Consider the following 22,312-nt stretch of genomic DNA (forward strand, 5'->3'; position numbering starts at 1 on the left):
TCCAGGTCACAGTGACGTGGCACAGTATCGACACAACACTGCGGTCGCTTTGGCTGTAAATGGGTCTGTGTGTTAAAAAAAGCCAAAACACTCTGTGGACACTTCCTAATGCATTGCATCCCTGCCCGCCTACTCTCTCTTTGCACTCTGTACACCAGCAGAAGCAAAAGTGGCAGGAATGAGAGAGTATGAGTGGTGTTGAGGATGCCATCAGCACTATAATCAATTCTTTGGTGCAAGTTTTCGGTCCTGAACCCTAAAGACCGAGGTTCATCCGTCTTTCTGGACAGGAGAGCACATCACTGATGATGATGGCGTTGATGTTGAGCTTACTCCAAGTTCGGTAAATTTTTTTTTTGGTGCACGGGGCATGGCTGGCAGCCTGTGGATCAGCCTGTGGGAAGCAGCGTGGCCTAGTGAATAGAGCATGGTACTGGGAGTCAGAGGACCTGGATTCTAATCCCAGCTCTGCCACTTGTTTGCTGGGTGACCTTGGGCAAGTTACTTCACTTCTCTGTGCCTCAGTTACCTCATCTGTTAAATGGGGATTAGGACTGTGAGCCCCACACGGGACATGGACTGTGTCCAAACTGATTAGCTTGTATCTACCCGAGTATTTAGTACAGTGACTGGCACAAAGTGAAAAAAAACAGCATTCATGACTCTAGGTGGTCAGGCAATCCTATCCTTCATTCCCATGGTGCCTGAAATCCCACCTCCTCCAAGAAGTCTTCCAGATTCATTGCTGCTCCTAAAATGGATTCACCAATCCAGGAGTGCACTTTCCCCTTAGCTCACATATGTTAATTAATTATTCTCTTCTTGTTTATATTCTTGCTCAAAGTACTTCAAGTCTTTCTTTATCTGGGTTAAAGTGTACGGGACTAGAAGGTGCGAAGTGCAAGTAGTGCACTTTGCATAGCGGCTAGAGCAAGGGCCTGGGAGTCAGAAGGTCAGGAGTTCTAATCCCCGTTTTGCCTCTTGTCTGCTGGGTGGCTTTGGGCAAGTCACTTGCGTGGCTCAGTGGAAAGAGTTTGGGCTTAGTAGTCAGAGGTCATGGGTTCTAATTCTGGCTCCACTACTTGCCAGCTGTGTGACTTTGGGCAAGTCACTTCTCTTCTCTGCACCTCAATTACCTCATCTGTAAAATGGGGATTAAGACTGTGAGCCCCATGTGGGACAACCTGATCACCTTGTATCCTCCCCAGCGCTTAGAACAGTGCTTTGCACATAATAAGCGCTTAGCAAATGGCCATCATTATGATTATTCTCTGAGCCTCGGTTCCCTCACATGTATAATGGGAATTAAGACTGTGAGCCTGTTGTGGGACAGAGACTGTGACCTACCTGGTTTGCTTGGGTCCACCCCGGCGCTTAGTACAGTGCCCGGCATAGAGTAAGCGCTCAACAAATACCGCATTTATTATCGTCGCTATTAGAGAAGCAGCGTGGCTCCTTGGAAAGAGCCCGGGCTTGGGAGTCAGAGGTCATGGGTTCAAATCCCGACTCAGCCACTTGTCAGCTGCGTGACTTTGGGCAAGTCACTTCACTTCTCTGGGCCTCAGTTACCCCAGCTGCAAAATGGGGATGAAGACTGGGAGCCCCACGGGGGACAACCTGATCACCCTGTATCCCCTCCAGCGCTTAGAACAGTGCTCCGCACCTAGTAAGTGCTTAACAAATGCCATCATTCTTATTACTAGCCCCCAGCCCGGAAGCCTGTGAAAGGACCGAGGTAAAAAACATTTTCTGGAGGGCGACTCATTCATCTGTTCTTTCGTTTCATCGAATTTCTTCCGTCCCCCGGTTGAGAGAGGGCGGGAGGTGCTTGAGGAAGGGGAAGCAAGGGAGCCCCCCATAGGGAAGTAGCACGGCCCGCCGCCCGAGCGAGCCACGCCGGAAGGGCGCCCTCCGGCGGCCGGACAGGCCGGCGCTCTGGCCGGCGGAGGGAAGGGAGAGAGGCGAAGGGCGTGGCCGCTCGTCCCCCGGAGGCGGCCGAGGGGGCGCGCACGCAACGTCCACCGGCTGGGATGGGAGGAGGGCGGGGAGGAGGAGAGTGGGAGGGGGAAGGAGGCGGGGTGGCGCCTCGGCTCGACTCGGGGCAGCGGGAGCGGCGGGAGCGGCAGTCCCGAGGAGGAGCGGGTCGGCGGTAGGAGTCGGAAGCGGAGATGGAGCAACCGAAGAAGGCAGTGGTGGTGACGGGTAAGGGTTCTTGGGGGAGGGGGCGGAGCCCGGAGGAAGGAGAGGAAAATGTTATTGCTCCAAGGGGGCAGTTCCTAGTTTCCTTTGCTCGGGGGGCGGGGGGGTTCGTTGGTGGAGGAACGACTGCCCTCCTGTCGAATCTGGCCCCTCTACCCTCTTTCCTCCTCCATCCCACTTCACTTGAGTGAGGCGGGGCGGGGTGGGTCCCCTCTCAGCCGTTCTTGGTGGGGACGGTTAGCCCTCCACTTCCTCTCCGGGCCCCCTCCCCCCACCCCTCAGCCGGGGCTGCGGGCCGCGGGGGGCTCTGCGCCCACCCAGGCCCTCGGGGCAGGCAACGGCCCCCGTTAGCCGGGGGTAGGGGGAAGGGAGGGGACTGTGGAGGGGGATGCCGCTCCGGGAGGGAGTGACCGGCCCTTGCCCTTGCTGCTGTGGACTTGTCAGAAAGTCTTATCTTTCCCCTCCCCCCCGGCTTCCCACTCCTCTCTTCTCTCTCCCACTCCTCTCCCGGGCCCCTCGGGATACAAAAGAAGAGGTTGATCTCTGGGAGAAGGAGCCTCTGTGACAAATGGGCGTTCTCAAGGTTTCCTGGAGCGCCCCGCACCGCCCTCGTCGGGACCTGTGTTGGGCGAGGGGCTGGATGGGGCTGGTAGCTGATTTGGGCTTCTGGGGCTAGCTTGGCTCGGCCTCACTCCTAGAATGGTCAGGGGTCCTGCCCCAAGGACCCCCGAGAGGGAAAGTGCCATTCAAGACACTTCCCTGCAGAATTTTCTGCCGAGTGTGACTGGCCTTCCTCCTCTGCGGGTCACTCCGGGCCTCTGCTGTACCTTTTTTTCCTCCTTCCTATAATCACCCTGGCCTTCAGAGCCCAGCTTTTCGTCCCACCCACAGGGCAACTTTTCCCTCTCCCAAAGGGCAGTGCTATTCATAATTCCCACTCCCCCACATGCGTGTTTTCTTTTAGTACTTTAAGGATTGGTGGGGGCGGGGTTGGTTGGGGGGGAGAGGCCAAAAGGAGAGAAGAATCCTAGAGGGATCTCTGCTGCTAGCTTGTTGCTAATTAGTCATCGAGAGTCCCCTCTCCCCCTCCCCCAATCCCTTCCTTTTCTAGTTAGGTGTCCGAGCACATTCTGAGCACGTTCTGTGAAGTTTGTCTGATGGCATCAAAGTTGGCCATCCACCATGAACTGTGTGGGAGGGGAGATTGAAGAAGAGTCTGAAAACTCTGTAGGTGTAGGAGCAGTGAAAGGTTAGATTTTGCATTGCTTGATTGCAGTCAAAGTTTAATCTCTTGAATCAGTATTGAGCTTCGGGGCTATCGTCCTCAGAGCTGAGCACTTGGTGTGCAGATTCAAAATGGACTTTCTTTGACTGCTGGTAATGTGTCAGTGCCCAAAGAGAAAGAAATGCCAGGTCTGTAGAAAAGAAATGTCTGCAGGGGTGTCTGCCATTAAAAGTTCCTATAACTCTTTCTTGAGTTCTCTTCTGGAAATGGCTTTCAGCTATCTTTAAGGGGTATATTTTAATTGTTTTGGTTGTTTTTTTTTTGAGATGTGATTTTTTTTCACTTCCTTTTCCCCCTCCACAGCTGTTAACCTTTTTCCCTGCCTTCCTGCTTCAGTAAATGTGATATTTGCATGAAAAACTTGGAAGTATTGAGAATTAAGTCAAGTTTGTGAATGACACCTGCTGGAGTTACTGAGAGAATTCTTTGATATCACTTATACTCCTGAATGCTAATGGCACTTTTCCTATTAGGACTTCTTTTTGACTGCCTCACTAATGATGGAGAAATGGGTTATGTGATCTATTGATAAGAACACAACTCTCTTGTGGTTTAGACATAGATTTTTTGATTTCTCAGTAAGTCAGCGTGGACAACAGTCTAATTTTACACGTAGCCAAATTGCTCAATTTGTTTTGATATAAAAAGGAAAGATCCTTACTTAGCAACGCTACCTTGCTTATTTATTAGAACTTGCAGGTCCACTGTTCAAACACCTCTTCTGGGATTTCTTTAATCACTAAAAGAGCGATCACAGAGTTCCTCTAACTTTTCTCTGTCTTCCTTGGTAGTAAGAATGAAAATCAGCTGCCTTTCCTCATCCTTCGTATGCACAGCACTCCAGCTTTTCTTGAATTTTTTGAAGATGAAAATTTATTGTGGAGAACTGGCCCCAATTTGCTAGTGAATTGCAAATTGAAATACCCAGGAACAAAAAGGTCCTTTCATGATTGCAGTCCTCTTTTATCAGCTCCTGAGAAGCCCTAATTTAGTTCAAGCAATTTCTATAATCCACTCAGAGTGTGTTTATTTCTAGAGACAATTGTATGGGGATCATCTAGGTAATATTTGATACTTTCCATTCTGCAGTCTGATTGTGGAAACTTTTTTTTTAATGCTCCCCAAGAGTTCAAAGGGCTTTGCTGAGTGTTTAGTTTCAGCAAGAGTCTAGACTGAGGAAAAATTACTGTGAACTGATTAGGCTTTCCCAAGGCCCTTTTCAATACAGGGAGATGCAAATTGCTTCATTCATCCACTTCAGCACTTGAAGACATGCAGTAATGACTTCATTATTGTGAAACTTTTCTTTTGTGTTTTCAGGATTTGGTCCATTTGGAGAACACACAGTTAATGCCAGCTGGATTGCAGTCCAGGTAAAAGTATACTTTCTAATATACTACACACATATATCAGGCTGGGCTGATATCTTCGTGCTTAATAAAATAGTTTGTATTAGAAAAAGAGTAATTGAATAAGAACACTTCCTTGAGAAGTACCTTGGGGAAAATATTTAAGTGAGTGTTCACAGATTTAAAAGACATGTAACCACTGCAAACACCATCTACACCATTTCTTATATTAAGGAAAATATGATATGCTACTCAGTTTGTCCCTGGGAAATCATCATGAATGCTTGATTCACAAGAAGAGGGGCCAGAAAGGGGGAGAAAGCCCTGGATTAGAATTCAGTTCTGTTCAGTACGTGGCATGCTATTCAACTTTCAACAGATGGAGAAACTGAGGTACAGAGTGGAGGAATGGGATATTGCCTGGGTGAAAGTTGCTAAGTGCACATTAGTGTGATGTCTTTGGAAGTGGGCTCCCAATTCCATTTTAGTGACTTGCCTCGTAGATGAAATCGGAGTCTTGCTAGGTGAGACCGCAGAGAGTTGTTTTGCAGTACCGATGTAAAGATGAGGAAAAGCTTTTTTACAGCAGCCATCCTTTAGCTGTAAACTGTTCCTATGTAGAATGTGCACAAAGCTCCATTGTAGCTCTGCAGCTGAAATTTAGGGAGAGATTTTTCTCTTGATTGCCATGGAAATTGAACAAAACTAGCCCTTCACCGGGCTCCCCGAGACTGTAGCCCTTAAAATGGGAACTCTTTCCAATTAAACTGCAGACTAAACACAATTAAAATCGTCTTGGAAATGGCTGGCCCAGGTGGTCACGGCTGTGCTCTGCTCTCCTCCTTGACACTTTCAGAGTCCCATGGGGACCAAGAGCCCTTGAAAGGGGCTCGCCCCCCTCCGCCCCCCAGTTTGAAGAGAGAAGCAAGTGCCGTAATGTAGAAAGGCAGCACTACCATGGGTTGGTTTAGGCGGGACTACTGACTGGCTCCTGTCCAGCTGAGGTTCAGTCCAGCTGTCCTTAGCCTGAGGTCAGCCTGTGCAAGTAATTACCGTTTCATTGTAAGAAGAGGCGGTAAGTGGGATGGCAGTGAAGGAACAATGGCAAGCTTTGAGGGGGTGGGGAGGAAAGAGAAGGAAGCCAAATGTTTTTCTACTCTTAGTATAAATCAACCCTATTGAGACTGCAAGCAAATATTATTTATGCCCCGTTAGCCCCTCTATTAAAGACCCTGACTGCAGCCAGCTCTCATGCGTTGCACTCGTAAAAATTGTGAAGTTGAAAATCTTTATTTTGACGCAGGTAGTTGTAGTCTTATGTCTGTGTAGGAAGCTTCCTGCTCCGTCATTCAGCTCTCTCATCGTGTTCTAGTGACACTTTTTTAAATTCATTTTTTTAAATTTTACAGTTTAGTTGAGGAGTGACTAAAATCCTAAAATGTAAAATCCCCAGGCCATGTGTACCAGGGATTTGCCATTCCTCGCTGTGTTCCAGTCCCAAGAGGCCCAAACAAAAAGGAACAGCATGTCTTTGAACACGTGTGAGTCTGGCATTGTGCAAGTTTCAGACAGGGGACTTCATGGAGCTGAGTGGACACAAAGACGTGTGTCTGAGTTTCTGAATCCCAGACAGTGTGATCTGCATCTTAATAGAAGAAAAATCAATTAAACAATCTTTGTAAACCCTTTCTAGCTTTGGGGCTAAGCTAGTTCTGGTTTATTGCATCTTTTATTATTCTGCAGCCAGAGGGTAAAATTCCTTATTTTTTTCCAACTTTACACCCTTTTTTCTTAAGCACTTTTTTTATTTGTTTAAGAATATAGGTCACAATATAGGATTTTCTTTGAGAGACCAGCAATTTTAAATCTGGCTTGAAAATCAAATTTTCAACTTATTTTTTGACTAATCAAAGCCATTCCCCAAAAGTCTTGATTGCAATGCCCTGATCTCTCATATTTTACTTTTTCTCTGGGAGAGTTTCCATACACACATACACGTGTGTGTGTGTATTTTGGGGAGAGGTTGAATTGATCAGCAGTTTGTGCCACCTACTTCTTGCACACTGCCTGGCGCAGAGTTGAGATCCTGGCTCTCCTGACCCAAATTTAATTTTCAGAATACAAGCTTCCCCCTTTTTAGCTACCTTAAAAATCTGCTGATTTTCTCCAAATGCTCTCCTGCTGTTCCGCACGCACAGAACAAACTTGTGCTGTGAGATGAACCCTTTCCCATAGGTCACAGTTGGGATTTCTGATGTTTTCAGTTCTGGGCAGTGACTCCCTATTTTTCAGGGTGATGGCCCACTCTTCAGAGTTTCTCTCTAGTCACTGCATTATTCATGCTGACTCTTTCCTGTTTACACCAGGTCCTGACAGATCAGGGGTACAAGGAGTGCATGCGAATGTGCTGCTCTAAAGATGTATAATTCATCTTTAGACTCAGGTGTGCCCTGTAGACTGTGAAGCTAATTGGCTCATGTGGCCAACCTCTTGATGTGTTTCTGCCGGAGCTGGAGGATGAGAAGATGGGTCAGAGGGCATTTTGACATTACCAGGGACAATTGCTGTCAGGGTGTCTAGACAGACCTGATAAGGATATTAAAGGCTAACAAAGAAGCCTATTGTTGAGGGGTCAGGGAATAGGTCAAACATGTTCGTTTTTCTATATTTGTCAGGTATACAAGGCTGTAGACAATAAGTTTGTCTGGGGCCAGAGGACTCCCTTTATTACTGAGTAGCTGTACGTGTGCACAGTGTTGGGTAAAATGTTCTTTTCATTGGGAATTGGTAAAACTATACTTTATAAAATGCTGAAGCAGTGATGTAGTTTACCTTCAATTAGAATCGTGACAAAAGATCCATGGGGCAACCTCAACGTGTTCAATGTTGTTAAAAAAAAAAAAAAACAACAACAACAAACATTCAGTGTCAAGGTACTTCACCAATTCTCATTTCACTATCCGCACAGTCCTTTTCTAGTGTCTTCAAGTTAACAAGGGAGAATTTCTGAACGATGTTAGTAGAAAGCGAGCATGTGTTTCAAGAAAGCTGAGTTACTAAAATTCTGTGTAGGTAACTGCTTGTTTCACTAATGCAACAACTTTAGAATCTCCCATTTAAAAGAGAAAAATGAGTGGGGTAGGGGAGGAGACCCAGAGCAGTATTGGGAAGAAGAGGTAGATCAGCACTTAACATCCATTTCTAGTAGGGTATCTTGATGTGCCACGGATAGTAATCAATACAGCAAGCCTTTAATATCAGGACCTGGGTCCCAAAGCCCTAGCAAGTAATTTATCATTGCTGTTGGGTCAGACTCGCTGTCCCATAAGAGGTTGACTTCAGTCTTTTCTGGGTCAATTAGTAATCTTGTTAGTTACCGCTTTCAGAGTCCGTGCTGTTCTATAGACGCACGCACGTATCAATCAACTTTACAGATAATATACAATTTGTCAGTGTGCACGAATATTTCTCCCTGCCTGCTCTGTTCCCCAGGCAGAACCCAAATAGAAAAATTAACATTCTTCTGTTGGCCTAGCATAAATTGTTATCAAGTGGTAATCTGAAAGACTCTCATGTGTTTATTGTGAATGTGTATAGCTATTCAGATGTATTCATTATGTGTATGGTATACTGTAAATAAATCTGCTAGTGCGTGATTTCTTCCACCTGCTTGAGTTCTAAAGAACAGGGTTGTTAATTAGTATTTGTTGTTTGCCTACTGCATGCAGAACCCCCCCCCCCCCCCCCCCCCCCCCCCCCCCCGGGGGTGATAAAAGAAGAGTAAATCCGCACCCATTTGCCGTCCCTGCCTTTGAGGAGTTTTCAATCTAGTGGTGGAAGCCTAGAAATAATGTCTCTGCAAAATATGATAAATACAAAAAAAAAAGAAAAAACCTGTTCAGCACATAAAAATCAAAGCAACATACAAATGTCAGAAACAACGTGATATGCAAGGACTCTGAACTAATTAAATAATTGGAAAAACTTATCACTAGGGGGCTCTGGGACCCAGGCTTCAATTAGGAAGAAGTAAAATGCTAAACTGATTATTCTTTTTTTTTTTTTTTTTTAAGTCAGATGTGGACTGTTCATACTATTTTACTAATTTTGGGATAAACACTCTTGGGGATGGGCCAAGTTGAGAAATACATTGTAAGGGACAGAAAGTGAGTTTGAAAATAAGATTTCTCTTTTCCCTCTCCCATTCCAATAAACTTCAGATTTGACTCCAAATCTGTTACAGGGCCTTGAGAAAAGTTGTGAATATGTATAATATTGAAATTAAGACCATTTAAAGCACACTGCTAATATGACTTGGTAAGCAAATTCTAGAACAGTAATGTTTAATGACTCCTAAGTGAGTAATTCTAGCCTCCAAGAGACCCATATTTACTGAGGAAGAACTGCAAGTGTGAAGTCTTGAAAACAAGATCCATATTGTCTAAAATGTAGTAAGCCAGAAGCCTTTCAGTGTCTCTTTAATTTATCTTTCTGTTGATAGGCACATGTAAGCCTGTGACATTAATAGGAATTATGTATTCCAGTTGAGAAATAAATCTTCCTCCTTTGGCTCACATGAAAATTTGAAGATTGTTTTCAGTTTCAGCCTAATACATTTATGACCCAGTTAGCATCTGTGCTTAACATGTTCCCAGTGCTCAGCGATAGAGCTGTGTTGGCAGTGGGGCTTCAACAAAAATCCAAAGGTAAAGAGAAAAAAAAAAGTCCATTCTTATGTCTTGGGCTGTTATCATGCTAGTGGTAAATATGTGAGAAAACAGTTATCCATCTTATTTCTGACCAAATTGAGCTCCCGATTCTGATGGAATGTGTTCGTTTTCTTGAATGGTCAGGCTGTGTTTTGGAACAAATTGCTAGGAATCGGGTAGGTATGAAAGAATCAACAAGTTTAATTTACAGAATAAGGCTTAGCAACAGCAAAATAAACATTAAGGTGGAGGTGATGCTTTTCAGTGTGAGCTTAAAGTATAGAGCCCCTGATGTAAAGGAAAGAAGCAGCTAAAAGATAAGGCAAGGTTCAAGAGACCAACCAGCAACATGAACTAGAGAAATAAAAAAAGACCATTTCCTAATTCAGCCAAACTCAAGGAGTTGTTATTCTGTCAGGGATAGGCAGTGTAAAGATCAAAACTATGTAGCTAAATTAATGGCTCTCTTGTTTCCTGGGCTGGTCGATGCATTTTCTCTAGGGCTTTAGGTTTGTTAGTGGTATTAACTCTGACTTTTTTCAGCTGTTCTCTTGTCTCCCAGGCCCCAAGAACATGCGTGAGCTGGTAAATCTTTGCTATTAATCTGCAGGGCTGTACAGCAAGCTTCCAATTATTCATGCTGATTGGAAGGGGGCAGACAGAACATGGATAAATGGAATCCACAGTACTCTGGAAACCTCATTTTACCCATTCATATCCACTTCCTACCCCACCGAACTATCTCTGCACTGCCAACCAAGTGGTAAAAAGAGCTGATTTGAATGTCACCCAACTGTCTTTTCTTCTGCCCAGCAGAAAGTGTAGTGCTAAGAAGCAAGCATCAAGAGGAAGGAGAAAAAGAAACAAGAATCATGAGTAATCCACAAAGTGGATGATGAGTATTGATTGTGCTCTCGGAAGAGAGGGGTGAAGTTCAGCGTGGAAATCCTAGAAGAGGGAATCCTTAGAGCTTTCAAGAAGGGCCTGGGGTCAGAGACCCCCATCTAGCATTCCTTCCTTGGAATGCTGGGGTTGTGGCTGTTGGGGTGTGAGCAGCTGGGGGAGGGAGGGGTAAAGTGGTTTTGCAGAGAAGTGAGAGAAGTTGACCTTGATAGTTCTCCCCACCGGCTTCTCTGCAGCTGTAGAGTAAATTGGATAGTAAAACTTTAGAATGGGCATTTGGGGCTCACAAAACTTCTCTCTCCCTCTCTCTCTTTCTCTCTCTCTCTCTCTCACACACACACACACACACACACACACACACACCATTTTCCTTGAATCTTCACAGTTCACTGTAGCACCAAAAAGACATGCAGAAGAGGAAAATATTTCTCATTCAGATCACTTCCTTCTTTACTTTGTAGAATTAAAAACAAAGAGATGGAAAAAGACCCTCTTAAAGCTGTGGGACTGTGTAGTCCCTCTTCATGCCTTTCTATACACATGCCTTATTTTGAATTTCTACTTTCCAAAGCAATCTCACTAAGACCTCCATATCCCTATGGTGTTCACTCAATTTATGAACCGCTCAACAGATACTGAATAAAATCACTCTTCATTTCCTTGGACACGCTCTCCACAGTTCTTCGTCCTATCCTTGTGGGATGAAGCTCTGCACAGAGCCTGGCCAGCTCACGGGTCCCACAGGATCAGATTCCGTGGACTTGGAACAAAACCGGTGGGCCTAGATAGCCTCCACCTCCCCCTGCTCGAGCCCCACTTCCAGACAAAGCAGTGGAGGGAAGCGGGGAGGCAAGGAGCTGAACTGATGAGGCTCCATTCAATTCATTAATTCATTCAATTGCATCTATTGAGTGCTTACTGTGTGCAGAGCACTGTACTACTAAGCACTTGGAAAGTACTTCACAACAATAGAGACGATCCCTACAATGCCCACAATGGGGGTCTGGGGTTCTTTACCTTAGCCGCTGTGTGAGCGGCAGCCATGCTGACTTAAAGGGGCCACCCCCTCTATAAATGTTGGCCCTGCCACCCAAGAACATTTAACAGCAAAACCTGGGGGTGGGGAGAGAGACCAGACTTCACATTTTTCAGAGTGGCAACCTTGGACCAGACTTGGTTGGACCCTGAAAATCTAGGTCGTGAGGTAGTGGACCAGACAGGTAGTGCGAGAGAGCGGCCATTTTAAGGATGGGAAAATGAGGGCATAGAGGAAGGCCACGATGCAAGATAGTCCACAAGCTATGACCCGAGCGAGACCTTCAAACTAGTGATCTGTTCACGAGGCTGATGCTCTCCGTCTGCTGCGGGAGTCCCTGGAAGTAGGAGATGGCTCTTTATGGTCCCCAGCTCTGCGGCGATAGCTGCCTCCCTAGCCCACGCTTAAGTGAATCAGCGTTTGGGGAAGAGCCACAACGAGAGCCCCCCCAAACTCATCTTAGGCAGCCACCAGAATCTTTTTCACCCATGTGCTAGGCCATGCTGCCCTCCAGTGGCTCAGGCTTCTCTAGCACCGTGTTTGATGCCGAAGGTGATTGCGCTGATGGAAAGCTGCCCTAAAACCTAAAGAGAAAAGCTTGTCTACCTGGGATGCCTCTGTGAGCCTTACATTCTCCTCTAATTTCCCAATTTGGGATTTCGGCTTTTAACCAGCCCTGAAATGCGTGGCTCTGCTTTTTTCTGCAACGAGGTGGGACCTGGTATCGTATTAAACGCCAACTAGAAACACACTTTGCCCCTGCGAACTACACTCCACATTATTCTTCTTTCCTCCCTCCATGTCACTGACCCTTCACCTTCCTCCTCCCAGGCTGTTTTTGTGAAACTCAAAACCAAAATGCCATTCAGCAGAAGCCATCTGGCAGAGCTGTTTTCAGGAACACCTGTTGTAAAGATGTGCGTTTGATGCGATCAAAGACAAATCCTTTGAAACGCATATCTACAAAGTAAATCAATTTAGAGAAGTTCAAGTTGCATTGCTCCCCCTGATTAAAATGAGGAATTCGTTTTGTAAAAGACTAGTTACAATTGTACCCTGATTCTGTGCTCCAAACTTCAGCCTGCTGTGGAAAATCAGCAGAATCCTTTACCAGTTGAACTTTTATTAGGCCTTTTTAAACATTTTATGGCTGCAAGGCAATCCCTTTTACAAGATTTCACCTTGTCTGGAGGAACAGAGTGACAAACTTGATGCCCCTTAGTTCAAGTGACCAGATGGTTTTCAGCCTGCTCCCAAAGAGAAAAGAGAACCCCTCTCTTTAGCACACACTAATGACCTGTCAGCCGCTTTCAGCATTCAGAATGTGGACCCAGTGCTTGTTGTTTAGGCTCCGTACTCTGATCAGTTCATCAATGGTATTTATTGAGTGCTTGCTCTGGGCAAAGCACTGCTCTAAGCAGTTGGGAGAGTGCAATACAGTAGAATTAGCAGACAATTCTGAACTCTGGAATTTGAGTCTACATTGGTTCTTTCTGTATCTTTTGGGCTTTTCTCCAGGATGTTGTTTTCTTTAGGGTGTTTGAAAAAAATAACACAATCTCACGGAACATCCCTTGTCCAGGTGCACAAACAATTGTGCTGCTTGTTGCTCCGGGTTAGGCAGGAGAAAGATGGTGGCTGGGAGTTTTAACACTTCATAAACCAACTTCTGCAGCCAACAAACTTCAGTTACTTCCATTTCCATCTCTATTTTGATCAGAATGGTTCTAACATCTTCTGTCCCAGCAGGATATCCTGGCTGCACTTTCTGAACAACAGGTTCTCCACATTAGTCCTGAGCAATATTACCCTGTTACATCCCCGCTGAGGCAGCAGCTTTGTCATTAAGCAGCAGGCAAAACCTTTTCTTTAAAAAGGTTTTTCCATACATTTGTGCAGATGGCAATTAGACTTGATGCCAAATTGAGAGAAATAGTCAGAATATTGAATCCCAGGTAGACATTTTCGCAAAAGGGAAGTCCAGCCATTTATTGCTGCACCTGAACACATGTTGAGAGATAAAAGAACTAGTATAAACCCTCCTGGGAGTTCTGAGTAAGGCTATCAAAACAAATTACATTCCCGTTTGAGGCCCGGCCCCATTTATGACCGCCACAAATGGTCTACAACCAATTACCAGTATTATTTCTGACATTTGTTAAGCACTCGGTGCACAGCAATGTACTAAGCGCTGGAGAAAGGTACAAGGCCCGGCACCTGACCCACTGAGGCCTCGCAACCTAAAAGATGGGAGGGAGGCAGACACGCTGGGAGAAAAATAACCAGTGAAATGTTTTCAAGTTCAGAAATTGCAGCTGGGGTGAGTTGCGATTGTACTGTTTCCATCTGCCCTGTGGCTAAAGCCCGGATGAGGCCTTGCTTCTTTCTCCCTGCCTCCCAGATCTTATCGTGGGAGGAAGCTGCCTGCTGGGGTGGAGCATTTCAGCGCCCCCATTTGTACTAGGCACATCGACTCCCCCACAGCTCCAAGACCTACTGTACCTCGCCAAAGTCCGGGTGGGGTGTGTGGTGAGTTCTGTTGGGCTCCAAGTGTCTGCTGATGGAAGCCCACGTCTTCCCAGTATGCTCCAGTTGGGCTCTCCATGTGGTCTGTTGCTGGTCTTTGCAGAGTGCAGGGTTCCATGGTCGGCTCATGTCAATCCTTTGTGGAAGGGGCTGTGTGTCTAGTCTATACAGAAATCCCTCAGGCTGACCTTCTGCCCCCTCTCCCCCCCACCCGTGCTGAACCTCAGAATTTGAGCCCCATCAGTTTCTTCCAGTGACAGACTTCTCTCCAGGCAGTTGTTTTCTTAGCATGCTTTGAAAAACACAGTTCTTGAATGTCCCTTGTCCAGATGTAGCAGAAATCCCTATCCCTTTCTCTCCTCGACTCCAGCTGAGCGTCTGGTGTACAGGAACGTGGAGCTTGGATTCTCAGCCTGGGCCAGCGAGGCTGGGGGTCACCCTAGTTAGGGGCTTAGCAGATGTTCGCCCCCTCCAAGATGGTGGTCCCGCTCCCTAGCGGGAAGCAGGAAGTGGTTCTGGATTGTCCTCATCGAATGCTTCCACCTCAGCCAATTTATATCTGTAAGGACCCAATGTGCCAATCTGGTCTCATTGTCTTGATGCTTTTTGTTCCCTCTGCTTTCCTGTTTCAGGAGCTGGAGAAGCTGGGGCTGGGGGACAGTGTGGACCTCCACGTGTATGAAATTCCAGTGGAATACAAAACAGTACAGAGGCTAATTCCTGCCCTGTGGGAAAAGCACAGTCCACAAGTGAGTGACTAAAACCCCAAACCAGCAGGATAGGTTGATCCTGGGCCCCTGAGGATTGAGTGTGCAACTCTCCTTTGGGAAGTCAAGGGCCCCAGTGCAATCGCAAGATCTGGAGGCCGAGAGGGTGAGGGGTGGTGGGTACATGTTGGGCTGTAGGTGGTGCTGCCAGCAAAGACAGCTCCCGCGGTCCCAATCCTCCCAGCCCATTTTGCTGGCTACCCTCTCCCACCCCAACTCTGAGGTGGTACAGATAATTCCTGGGAACCACCCTCATTATGACTTTCTCACCCCCTTCGCCTCCCCTCCCTGGCACCGGCACCTCATTCGAGGAAATGTGACCTCTGCATGTTTGGTTGAAACTCTGACTCTTTCATCGATGGTGGGGCAATGATGTCTGTAACTCAACTCGCATCTAAAGTATTCTTAGCACTTGTCATCCTTTTCAGCGCCAGTAGTAAAACCCACATGATCATACCCAAGTGACGAGGTCCACTGTAGCTTCGTTAAAATGTGTTTCTGATGTCAGTCCGATAAATGAGCCTAAGCTGAAAGTGAGTCTGTGACCAGGCCTTTAGGAAAGCGCGTTGTTTTAGTGGGAAAGCTCTCTGGAAAGGCCTTCCCTGGCACCCCACAGCTAAACTGGTCACCTGGACCGGCTTAGCTCTCCTAATGCAGGGCAAATCCTAGGCAGCTGGAGCGGTCAGGTCAGACTGAGGATGTGTGACCTAGGACCCAGAGAAAGATCCCTGTGCTCTTTGGCCTTGGGCTGCTCTCCTCCCAGGGTTGAGCAGAGCACAGGGTTAGCCAGTCGGCATGCTCCTTCCTCTGCAGCTGGTGGTCCATGTGGGGGTGTCGGGCATGGCAAACACCGTCACCTTGGAAAAATGCGGACACAACAAAGGGTACAAAGGGCTGGACAACTGCCGCTTCTGCCCTGGCTCCCAGTGCTGTGTGGAGGATGGGCCAGAATGTATCGACTCCATCATAGACATGGACGCCGTGTGTAAGAGAGTCACCACCCTGGGTCTGGATGTCACGGTGACCATCTCCCAGGATGCTGGCAGGTAGGACACCCCAAGCAGCGGGGGAAACATCCCTGGGTTTCTGAGGCACTCGGAGCTCCTTTTTTTTTTTTTCCTCCCAACACAAAGCCAAGGTCTAGTAGGAGAGATAGACCAGGTGAGAGCCCCATGTGGACTCGGGTCAGCTTGTGGGTCATGAGCCAAAACTGGCCAGGTTCAGATCCATCCCCTATTGCCCCTTCTCTCCCCCGCCTCCAGTTAGAACTGCTGCAGGCGGTGAAGGCGGGGCTGCAGTGCAGCTGAAGCGCTGCAGCCTGGGGGCAGAAATCACATCTGATTGAATGCACCATGCACTCATGGTGGTGGTCCCTGGAAGTCAGGCCTGGACCCCCTCCGGTCCCAATCAGATCTCCTCCGTCCCACGGCTCAGCTTGGCTTGGGCTGGACGAGAGGTTTTCCGTCCATGTACGGTTCGACCCCAGGTGCTCGCCTTTCTTCCAGGGTGGGTGATGGTGCTGCCCGCAAGCCCAAGTGGTTGAGCAGCATAAGAACACCCTGGCAGAAGAGTACCTGGAGATGCGGGTGAGGATGGCGCCCAGACCCAGGAAGCGGGGATCTGCGGCCGAGATGCGAGTGTGGAGTTTTTAGCTCCAGTGCGGAGAACCTCCTTCCTCCGTCTGGTCCATCCTCCCCGCGTCCACAGCGCTACCAGCTCACCCAAGCTGCTGAGCTTCATTCGTTCTCGTTGACTTGCCGCTCTCGCAATTTTGCTGAAATTTAATTTCCTGCCACTAAAGACCCTGCTATGTTTCGCTTCTTTTTTTTTTTTTGTCCCTTCACTCCCACTCCCCACATCTTAGGTACCTCTGTGATTTTACTTATTATACCTCGTTATACCAGAGCCACGGCAGATCTGCGTTTGTTCACGTCCCCCCGCTGGGAAAACCATATAATGCAGACCAACTGGGCCGGGCTCTGCAAGCCATCATTGAGGAGATGCTGGATGTTTTGGAGCAATCCGAAGGCAAAATCAACTGTCACCATGAACACTGAAGCTGGGCAAGGGTCCTACCACTTTTGCACTTCCCAAACAGTTCCCTCCTGCTTAAGAACTTTGGCAAGCAGTCCGTCCCCATGATACAGGACGGGAACCAAAGACACAAACACGCTGATTCGACTCTACTGAAATTCTGTGAATTCTCTCCCCCCCCCCCCCCCCCCCCCCCCGCCTTTGTGAGTGAGTTCCAGTTGATTCAAAGAAAGAGTCAATGGTTTTTCTCTCTTTTCCTTTCTTTTTTTTCTTTGGGGTCCAGGTGGGGGGAGGGGAGGGTGGGCTGGGGAGGGAGTGGGGGAAGGGGAGAAACCAGCTGCAACAGTTTACTGTGTTTCCTGAAGTGGCTGTGAAGCATGGGGCCAAATTTTCTGCAGAGGATATCCATTAGTCAAGTGACATCTACAAACTAAATACCAGGGTCCAGATGTGCAGGATTGACATCTGGAATCTGAGCATTTGGGTAAGGGGAAACTACAGATGCTGACCCCTGCGCATAGTTAGTCCTTAATTTAAAAGGTTGGACGAGCGAGACTTTGGATAGAGCTTGATGAAAAATAATGACCAGAAAAGAGGCAACCTAGGAAGGGGGAGGGGGCTAGGGTTTCATTTATTCTTACCGTAGTGCTAGTTGGGATCAGAGAGTAATTTATATTCTTTCTTGGAAAAATGAAAATGTTAAAAAAAATCACACAAAAGTAAATCATCCATTCCCTTTACCTGGGGCACAGGCCCTCCCCCGCCCCTGGCTCGTCAGTCACTTGAGCCAGTAGGACTTGGGATCTATATTCTGAGTAGCTGGGGAAGCATGACCGAGGATGATTTAATGCCCTCTGTGGGTACTAGTGACCCCAGGGATTGTGTGGAGAGAGACTGGGACCATCCCCTTCCCAGCCCACACAGACTCCCTGCCAAATACTCCTGACATGGTTTTCCAGCCAGGCTACAGCAGTGCCCAGCTCGGCACCACCCTAGATCGGGGGACTGTATATTGCCTATGTGAAACATATTTTTCGATTTTCATGCGCGTGTGTGTGGGGTTCTGTATTTTTAAAACAAGTTTGTAGCAGCTGAAAAAACATTGTGAACGACCACTGTCTGCCATGTGGGATGCGTTTTTCTTGAGCTTTGGTGCTAGAGGTGATTCAACCCTGTTAACCTTAAAAACAACTCTGTACTGTGTATTGTAACTCTTTTTCTGTAACTAAGCTCTCTGAGTGTATATGTGTGTGTGTGTGTGTGTACACATGTGGGGGGGGAGGTCAGGGGAGGAGTTTGGGGGTTTTTTTTAATGTCTCGGGTAGGAAGGAGTCACTTGAATTGAACTCAAAAGTCAGTGTGCAGGTAATACACAATTTGGCTTCGAAGCCCAAACTGCCATCCCCATGGGTAAACAGAATGATAGGGCCTTGCAGAGGAGCTCAGGGTGACTTTCCGGAGGGCCATCTCTTTGTAAGAACTTTCCACTCAGCCATTAGCAATTTCATAAGGCTTACCCACTCCCACTGGGAAACAGCAGCAATCAATCAGTGGTATTTATTGAGTGCTTACCATGTGCCAATAAATAAGTGCCAACTAGGCACTTGGGAAAGTAAAATAAAATAGAGCTGATAGATACATTCCCTGCCCACAAGGAGCTCCCGGTCTAGAGGAGGAGACAGACATTAAAATCAATTACTGATAACTTAGTCACTCTAACAACTCTCCCCAAATAGCCCATTTATTTTTCCAACACATTCGTTTTTAGCAACGTGGTTTTAATCCAAGTAGCTAGCAGAGCTGTCCTCAGTTCAAAGATGAAGCTGCTAGCAGTGAGACAGCATCCATGAATGTGGGTGGCTGAGAAAGAATCTCTTGCATACTTTTTCGGTGGAAATACAGTAGTATTTATCTTTAAAATGTGCTGGGATCTGTTGGGGGTGGGAAAACAGAGGGGCTTTTGAATTCTCTTTCCCAGCAACAATTCTCTTTTAAGTCTAAGCAGCTTCTATATGGTCCTCGGACAGTCATAGTTGCTGAATCTTTTGAAAACATGTGTTTGCTTTACAGAAAGTGGGGATCTGGTTTGAATCGCTTTCTGATTCCATTCTTCTTTTGACTAATGAAGAGAAAGCGAATGGGAGGTTTGTGGCCAAGAGGGGTAAGAGACCGTGCAATTAAGCAGATGGTCTCCAAAAGGGCCCCAGTAACAAGCAGATTAAAATACCTGTGCTTTGTACTGCCAGACCCCAGAAGGCCCCCGTCCATGCTTTCTCATGCCGCTGCACTCTGTTCAGCTGGGTTGCCGAACCTGTTGTGTCTAGTTCATCAGGCACCCTGTGCCTCTCCCCACAACCCCCCCCCCCCCCCCCCGCACCCCAAGTCAGCTGTCTCAACTGCCCCAGTAATAGGCAGCCAGGTCTGAGTTCCTAGCCTACCAGACTTGCCGTGCTCAGTTCTGGGTAAACAACCCCCCACTTCCTCTTCTCTGAGAGCAGCTGTGAGTTGTGGTGTGTGTGCGTATACACACGAGCATGCATGTGTATATCTGTGCATCTTGGCATTTTCCCATTGGAAATGTTATTTGAAGTTTTGTGAAAATTTATCCCTATGGAAGTTGTGACTGGTCAGTCTGAGAGACCTCTCCTTATGCAGGAGCTAGAGCACACTCGATGGTTCCGCCTGAGGTCACGAACTCTGGACACATGCTAAAGAGAAGAGTGGGGGGAGGGACAATTACAATAGAGGAGAAACCTCTGAGGAGAAGGCTGGCAAGTGTTGACCTGTGAACTGCCCCTCGGTGAGGCCCTCTCCCCCGTTCCTCCTTTCCTCAAGCACATCTTGTCATGTCAGTCATCCCCACGGAGGTCATAGTCTCCTCTTTCCCCTTTTTTTCCCGCTTTGCATTGCAATCCATGTTTAAAACATTGTGTGATTTGATTTAGTAGGACTATCTTATACTATCATTCTTTTTGCAATTTGAGTAGCCAAGTCTCTTTAGAACAGATGGGTCCTGTACATGATGAATTTTTGTATAGTGATCATGTTATTATGATATTCAGCTCTTTGGATTTAATCTGACAAACATTTCTGTCATTACCTGTCGACTTTAAATTCTTTTTTTGGTTAAGTTCCTTCATCCACTTTTTCCATAGCTCTAATTCAGAGCTTCGGCCCGAAGTTCCTTGTCAGAGTTTTTTCTGTATCTTTCGCTCTTTCTTTTCCCTTAACTTCAAGCGATATACCCATCTGACTGATCTGGTGGAGTAGGTGGGAAATAATGCCTCTGTTTGATCCATGTGAGCTGTAGAGGTCTGGGTGATGTGCCCCAGAGACTTTGGTGTGATGGATAACTTTGCAAGTAAATGTCAGGTTGGACATATGCAAAGTAGAGCCTGTTTTGAAGGCTGGTGGGAAAGCCAAGTGTCTGTAATAAAGTGCATTATCCAAAGCTGTATTCTCTGCAAAAAAACCCACAAAAAACAAAAACCCACCTAAAACGCCTCTCAATGCATTAGAATGATTCTCGTAATATGCACTGCAAATTTGCGGCATTTGGAAGGAAAAATATTTTGTTTTCTAATAGCATATAATAACTCTTAGGAAGAGGCATATCGATTAGCCAGAAACAAATCTCTACCAAGATTTGATAAGGGTGCCTGCCTTACTCTGGCACACCATCTGCTTTGGGTTTCATAAAGCTACTGTAGAGTTTGAAAGGAACCAGATGAGGGCAGCCGAGAGAGGTCTGTTGGGCTCAAAGAATGAAAGTTGGAAAATCGGATGGTTTAACCTGGAAAAAAGAGTTAAGGGGAATTGAAGAAACAGTTGAAGGATCAAAGTTACTTTGAGAGTAGAGCACCCCCTCACCCCCTCACCCCACCCTCCAACACCCAAGCAAAAGAAGCATACTGGATGTCACTGCAAAATGATCTGATGCCTTAATTTCTCCAGTTCACCTGTGAAACTCACTGCTGCCCAAAATGTGTATCTCTCTCTCTCAGACACACACACACACACACGACATCCTCTCTCTCTCATACAGAGGAGATATCCATTAGAGCTTGAGGGTGGTAGGTTTAAAACAACAAAAGGAAACACCATAAGCCTATGGAATTTCCTACCACAGGAAGTTCTGCAGGCCGAAAATATCAGTAGTTTCAAGAGAAGTTTGGAGATGGGAACCATATTGAGTTACTTAGGGGGAAAGTTGGGGGATGTTCCCTGGTCCATCCTTAAACGTTAGAATGGCTGTCCAGGAGGGCAACTATCTCTCAGTTCCTCCAAGCATCCTGTTGCCAAGATCAGAGATTGAGCACTGGGCTGAATGGACTGACCACGGATCAGGCCCAGTAATGGGCCTTATTCTGTCTTAGGTTCTTAAGCAGGAGAAAAGTTTCCCTTTAAGGGAGTGAGTCCTGCCCTTAGGCAAGTCTCTGCTAGAGATGGAAACCTTTTTTAAGTTCTGCTTAGTCTGGGCTTTCAGGAGGTGATGTGATGGCTGTGTCCTAGCATATGTTCCTTGCTCTAATTGCCCTTCCAGGCTTTGGCAATCAAGTTAAAAGAAGCAGGCCATCACCATTGTCAGATCATTTGAAGTGTCTTTGCATGCAGCTCTGAACAGAGCACTGTCCAGAACTCAAGTAGGCTTAGTTTAGGTCCTCAAGGGGCTTATAGTCCATTCTCAACATCTGTCTCCTAATTGGCAGGAAAGACATGTTTCTCTTGTTAGGCAGTCTCTACAGCAAAACCTTTGAATAGGTTCTAGGTGATCAGAAACACATTTTTATAAAATTCAAATTGGTTTCAGCCTGCCATACTCACACTGCCCTTGTCCCCTCCCCCCTTCTATTCAGGCAGGCTGATCATTGGGAATGAAATATCTGAATTCTTGACTGAAGTGTAAGGGACAAGGAGAAATGTATATTTTAAAAGATTAGATTCACCCTGTTCTGTTTTTAAAAAAAGAACTTTGGTTTGGGAACTTTGCTTAAATCACCTCTGTTCTTAAAGAAAACCTATCCAGTGGTTAAGAGTGGGTTAATGATTTGTTCAGATCACATTTTGATCCTAAAGCCCAGAGTAAAATGTAAAAATTTTCTTTCCCCCTTTTCTGAAACAGTTATTCACTACTTGAGCTGCTGCAGGTGCCTCTCACTGGAGTGAAAAACCTTCCAGCTTTATTCTCCCCCACCCCTGGCATCCCCCCTGCATGGGCCCCTCTCTCTGTTTTTCTCTTCCCCAGCCCCCCTCCCCTCTCGCCCAGACACCCACTTCAGCTTTTCAGAAACCTGAAGCCAAAGAGCTAAAGAGAGAGAAAAGTGACCAAAACCCTACACAGTTTGAACAAAAGAAGAGGAATTCGGGAGATGCTTCCCTCCCAGGAAAGAAATCCACTGCACCTTATCCTTGGACTGGTTTCCCTTAGATGGATACTGCAAGGTGCTGGCTTTTGGCTCCAGATGATTATTTTTAATCCTGAAAATGTTTACTTTCACAGGGAG

At 46.7% G+C, this 22,312-nt stretch overlaps 1 protein-coding gene across 4 annotated transcripts; it reads left to right on the forward strand.

Annotated features, from left to right (window-relative positions):
* The first annotated feature begins 2,070 nt into the window (after nucleotides 1–2,070).
* On the forward strand, nucleotides 2,071–17,060 carry PGPEP1 (pyroglutamyl-peptidase I). Of its 4 annotated transcripts, none has more exons than XM_029050054.2 (5): nucleotides 2,071–2,202; nucleotides 4,805–4,857; nucleotides 14,640–14,756; nucleotides 15,588–15,820; nucleotides 16,679–17,060. In XM_029050054.2, the coding sequence occupies exons 1-5, from the start codon at nucleotides 2,169–2,171 to the stop codon at nucleotides 16,914–16,916; spliced, it is 675 nt and encodes a 224-aa protein (XP_028905887.1). In that variant the 5' UTR covers nucleotides 2,071–2,168; the 3' UTR covers nucleotides 16,917–17,060. The 4 variants fall into 4 exon arrangements, with proteins under 4 accessions (XP_028905887.1, XP_028905888.1, XP_039766026.1 ...); XM_029050055.2 differs by having other exon boundaries at nucleotides 2,072–2,202; nucleotides 16,639–17,060; XM_039910092.1 differs by lacking the exon at nucleotides 2,071–2,202 and adding an exon at nucleotides 3,323–3,448 and having other exon boundaries at nucleotides 16,639–17,060.
* Nucleotides 17,061–22,312: the final 5,252 nt, after the last annotated feature.

Source organism: Ornithorhynchus anatinus, chromosome X1, assembly GCF_004115215.2.
Source record: "Ornithorhynchus anatinus isolate Pmale09 chromosome X1, mOrnAna1.pri.v4, whole genome shotgun sequence".
NCBI lineage: Eukaryota > Metazoa > Chordata > Mammalia > Monotremata > Ornithorhynchidae > Ornithorhynchus > Ornithorhynchus anatinus.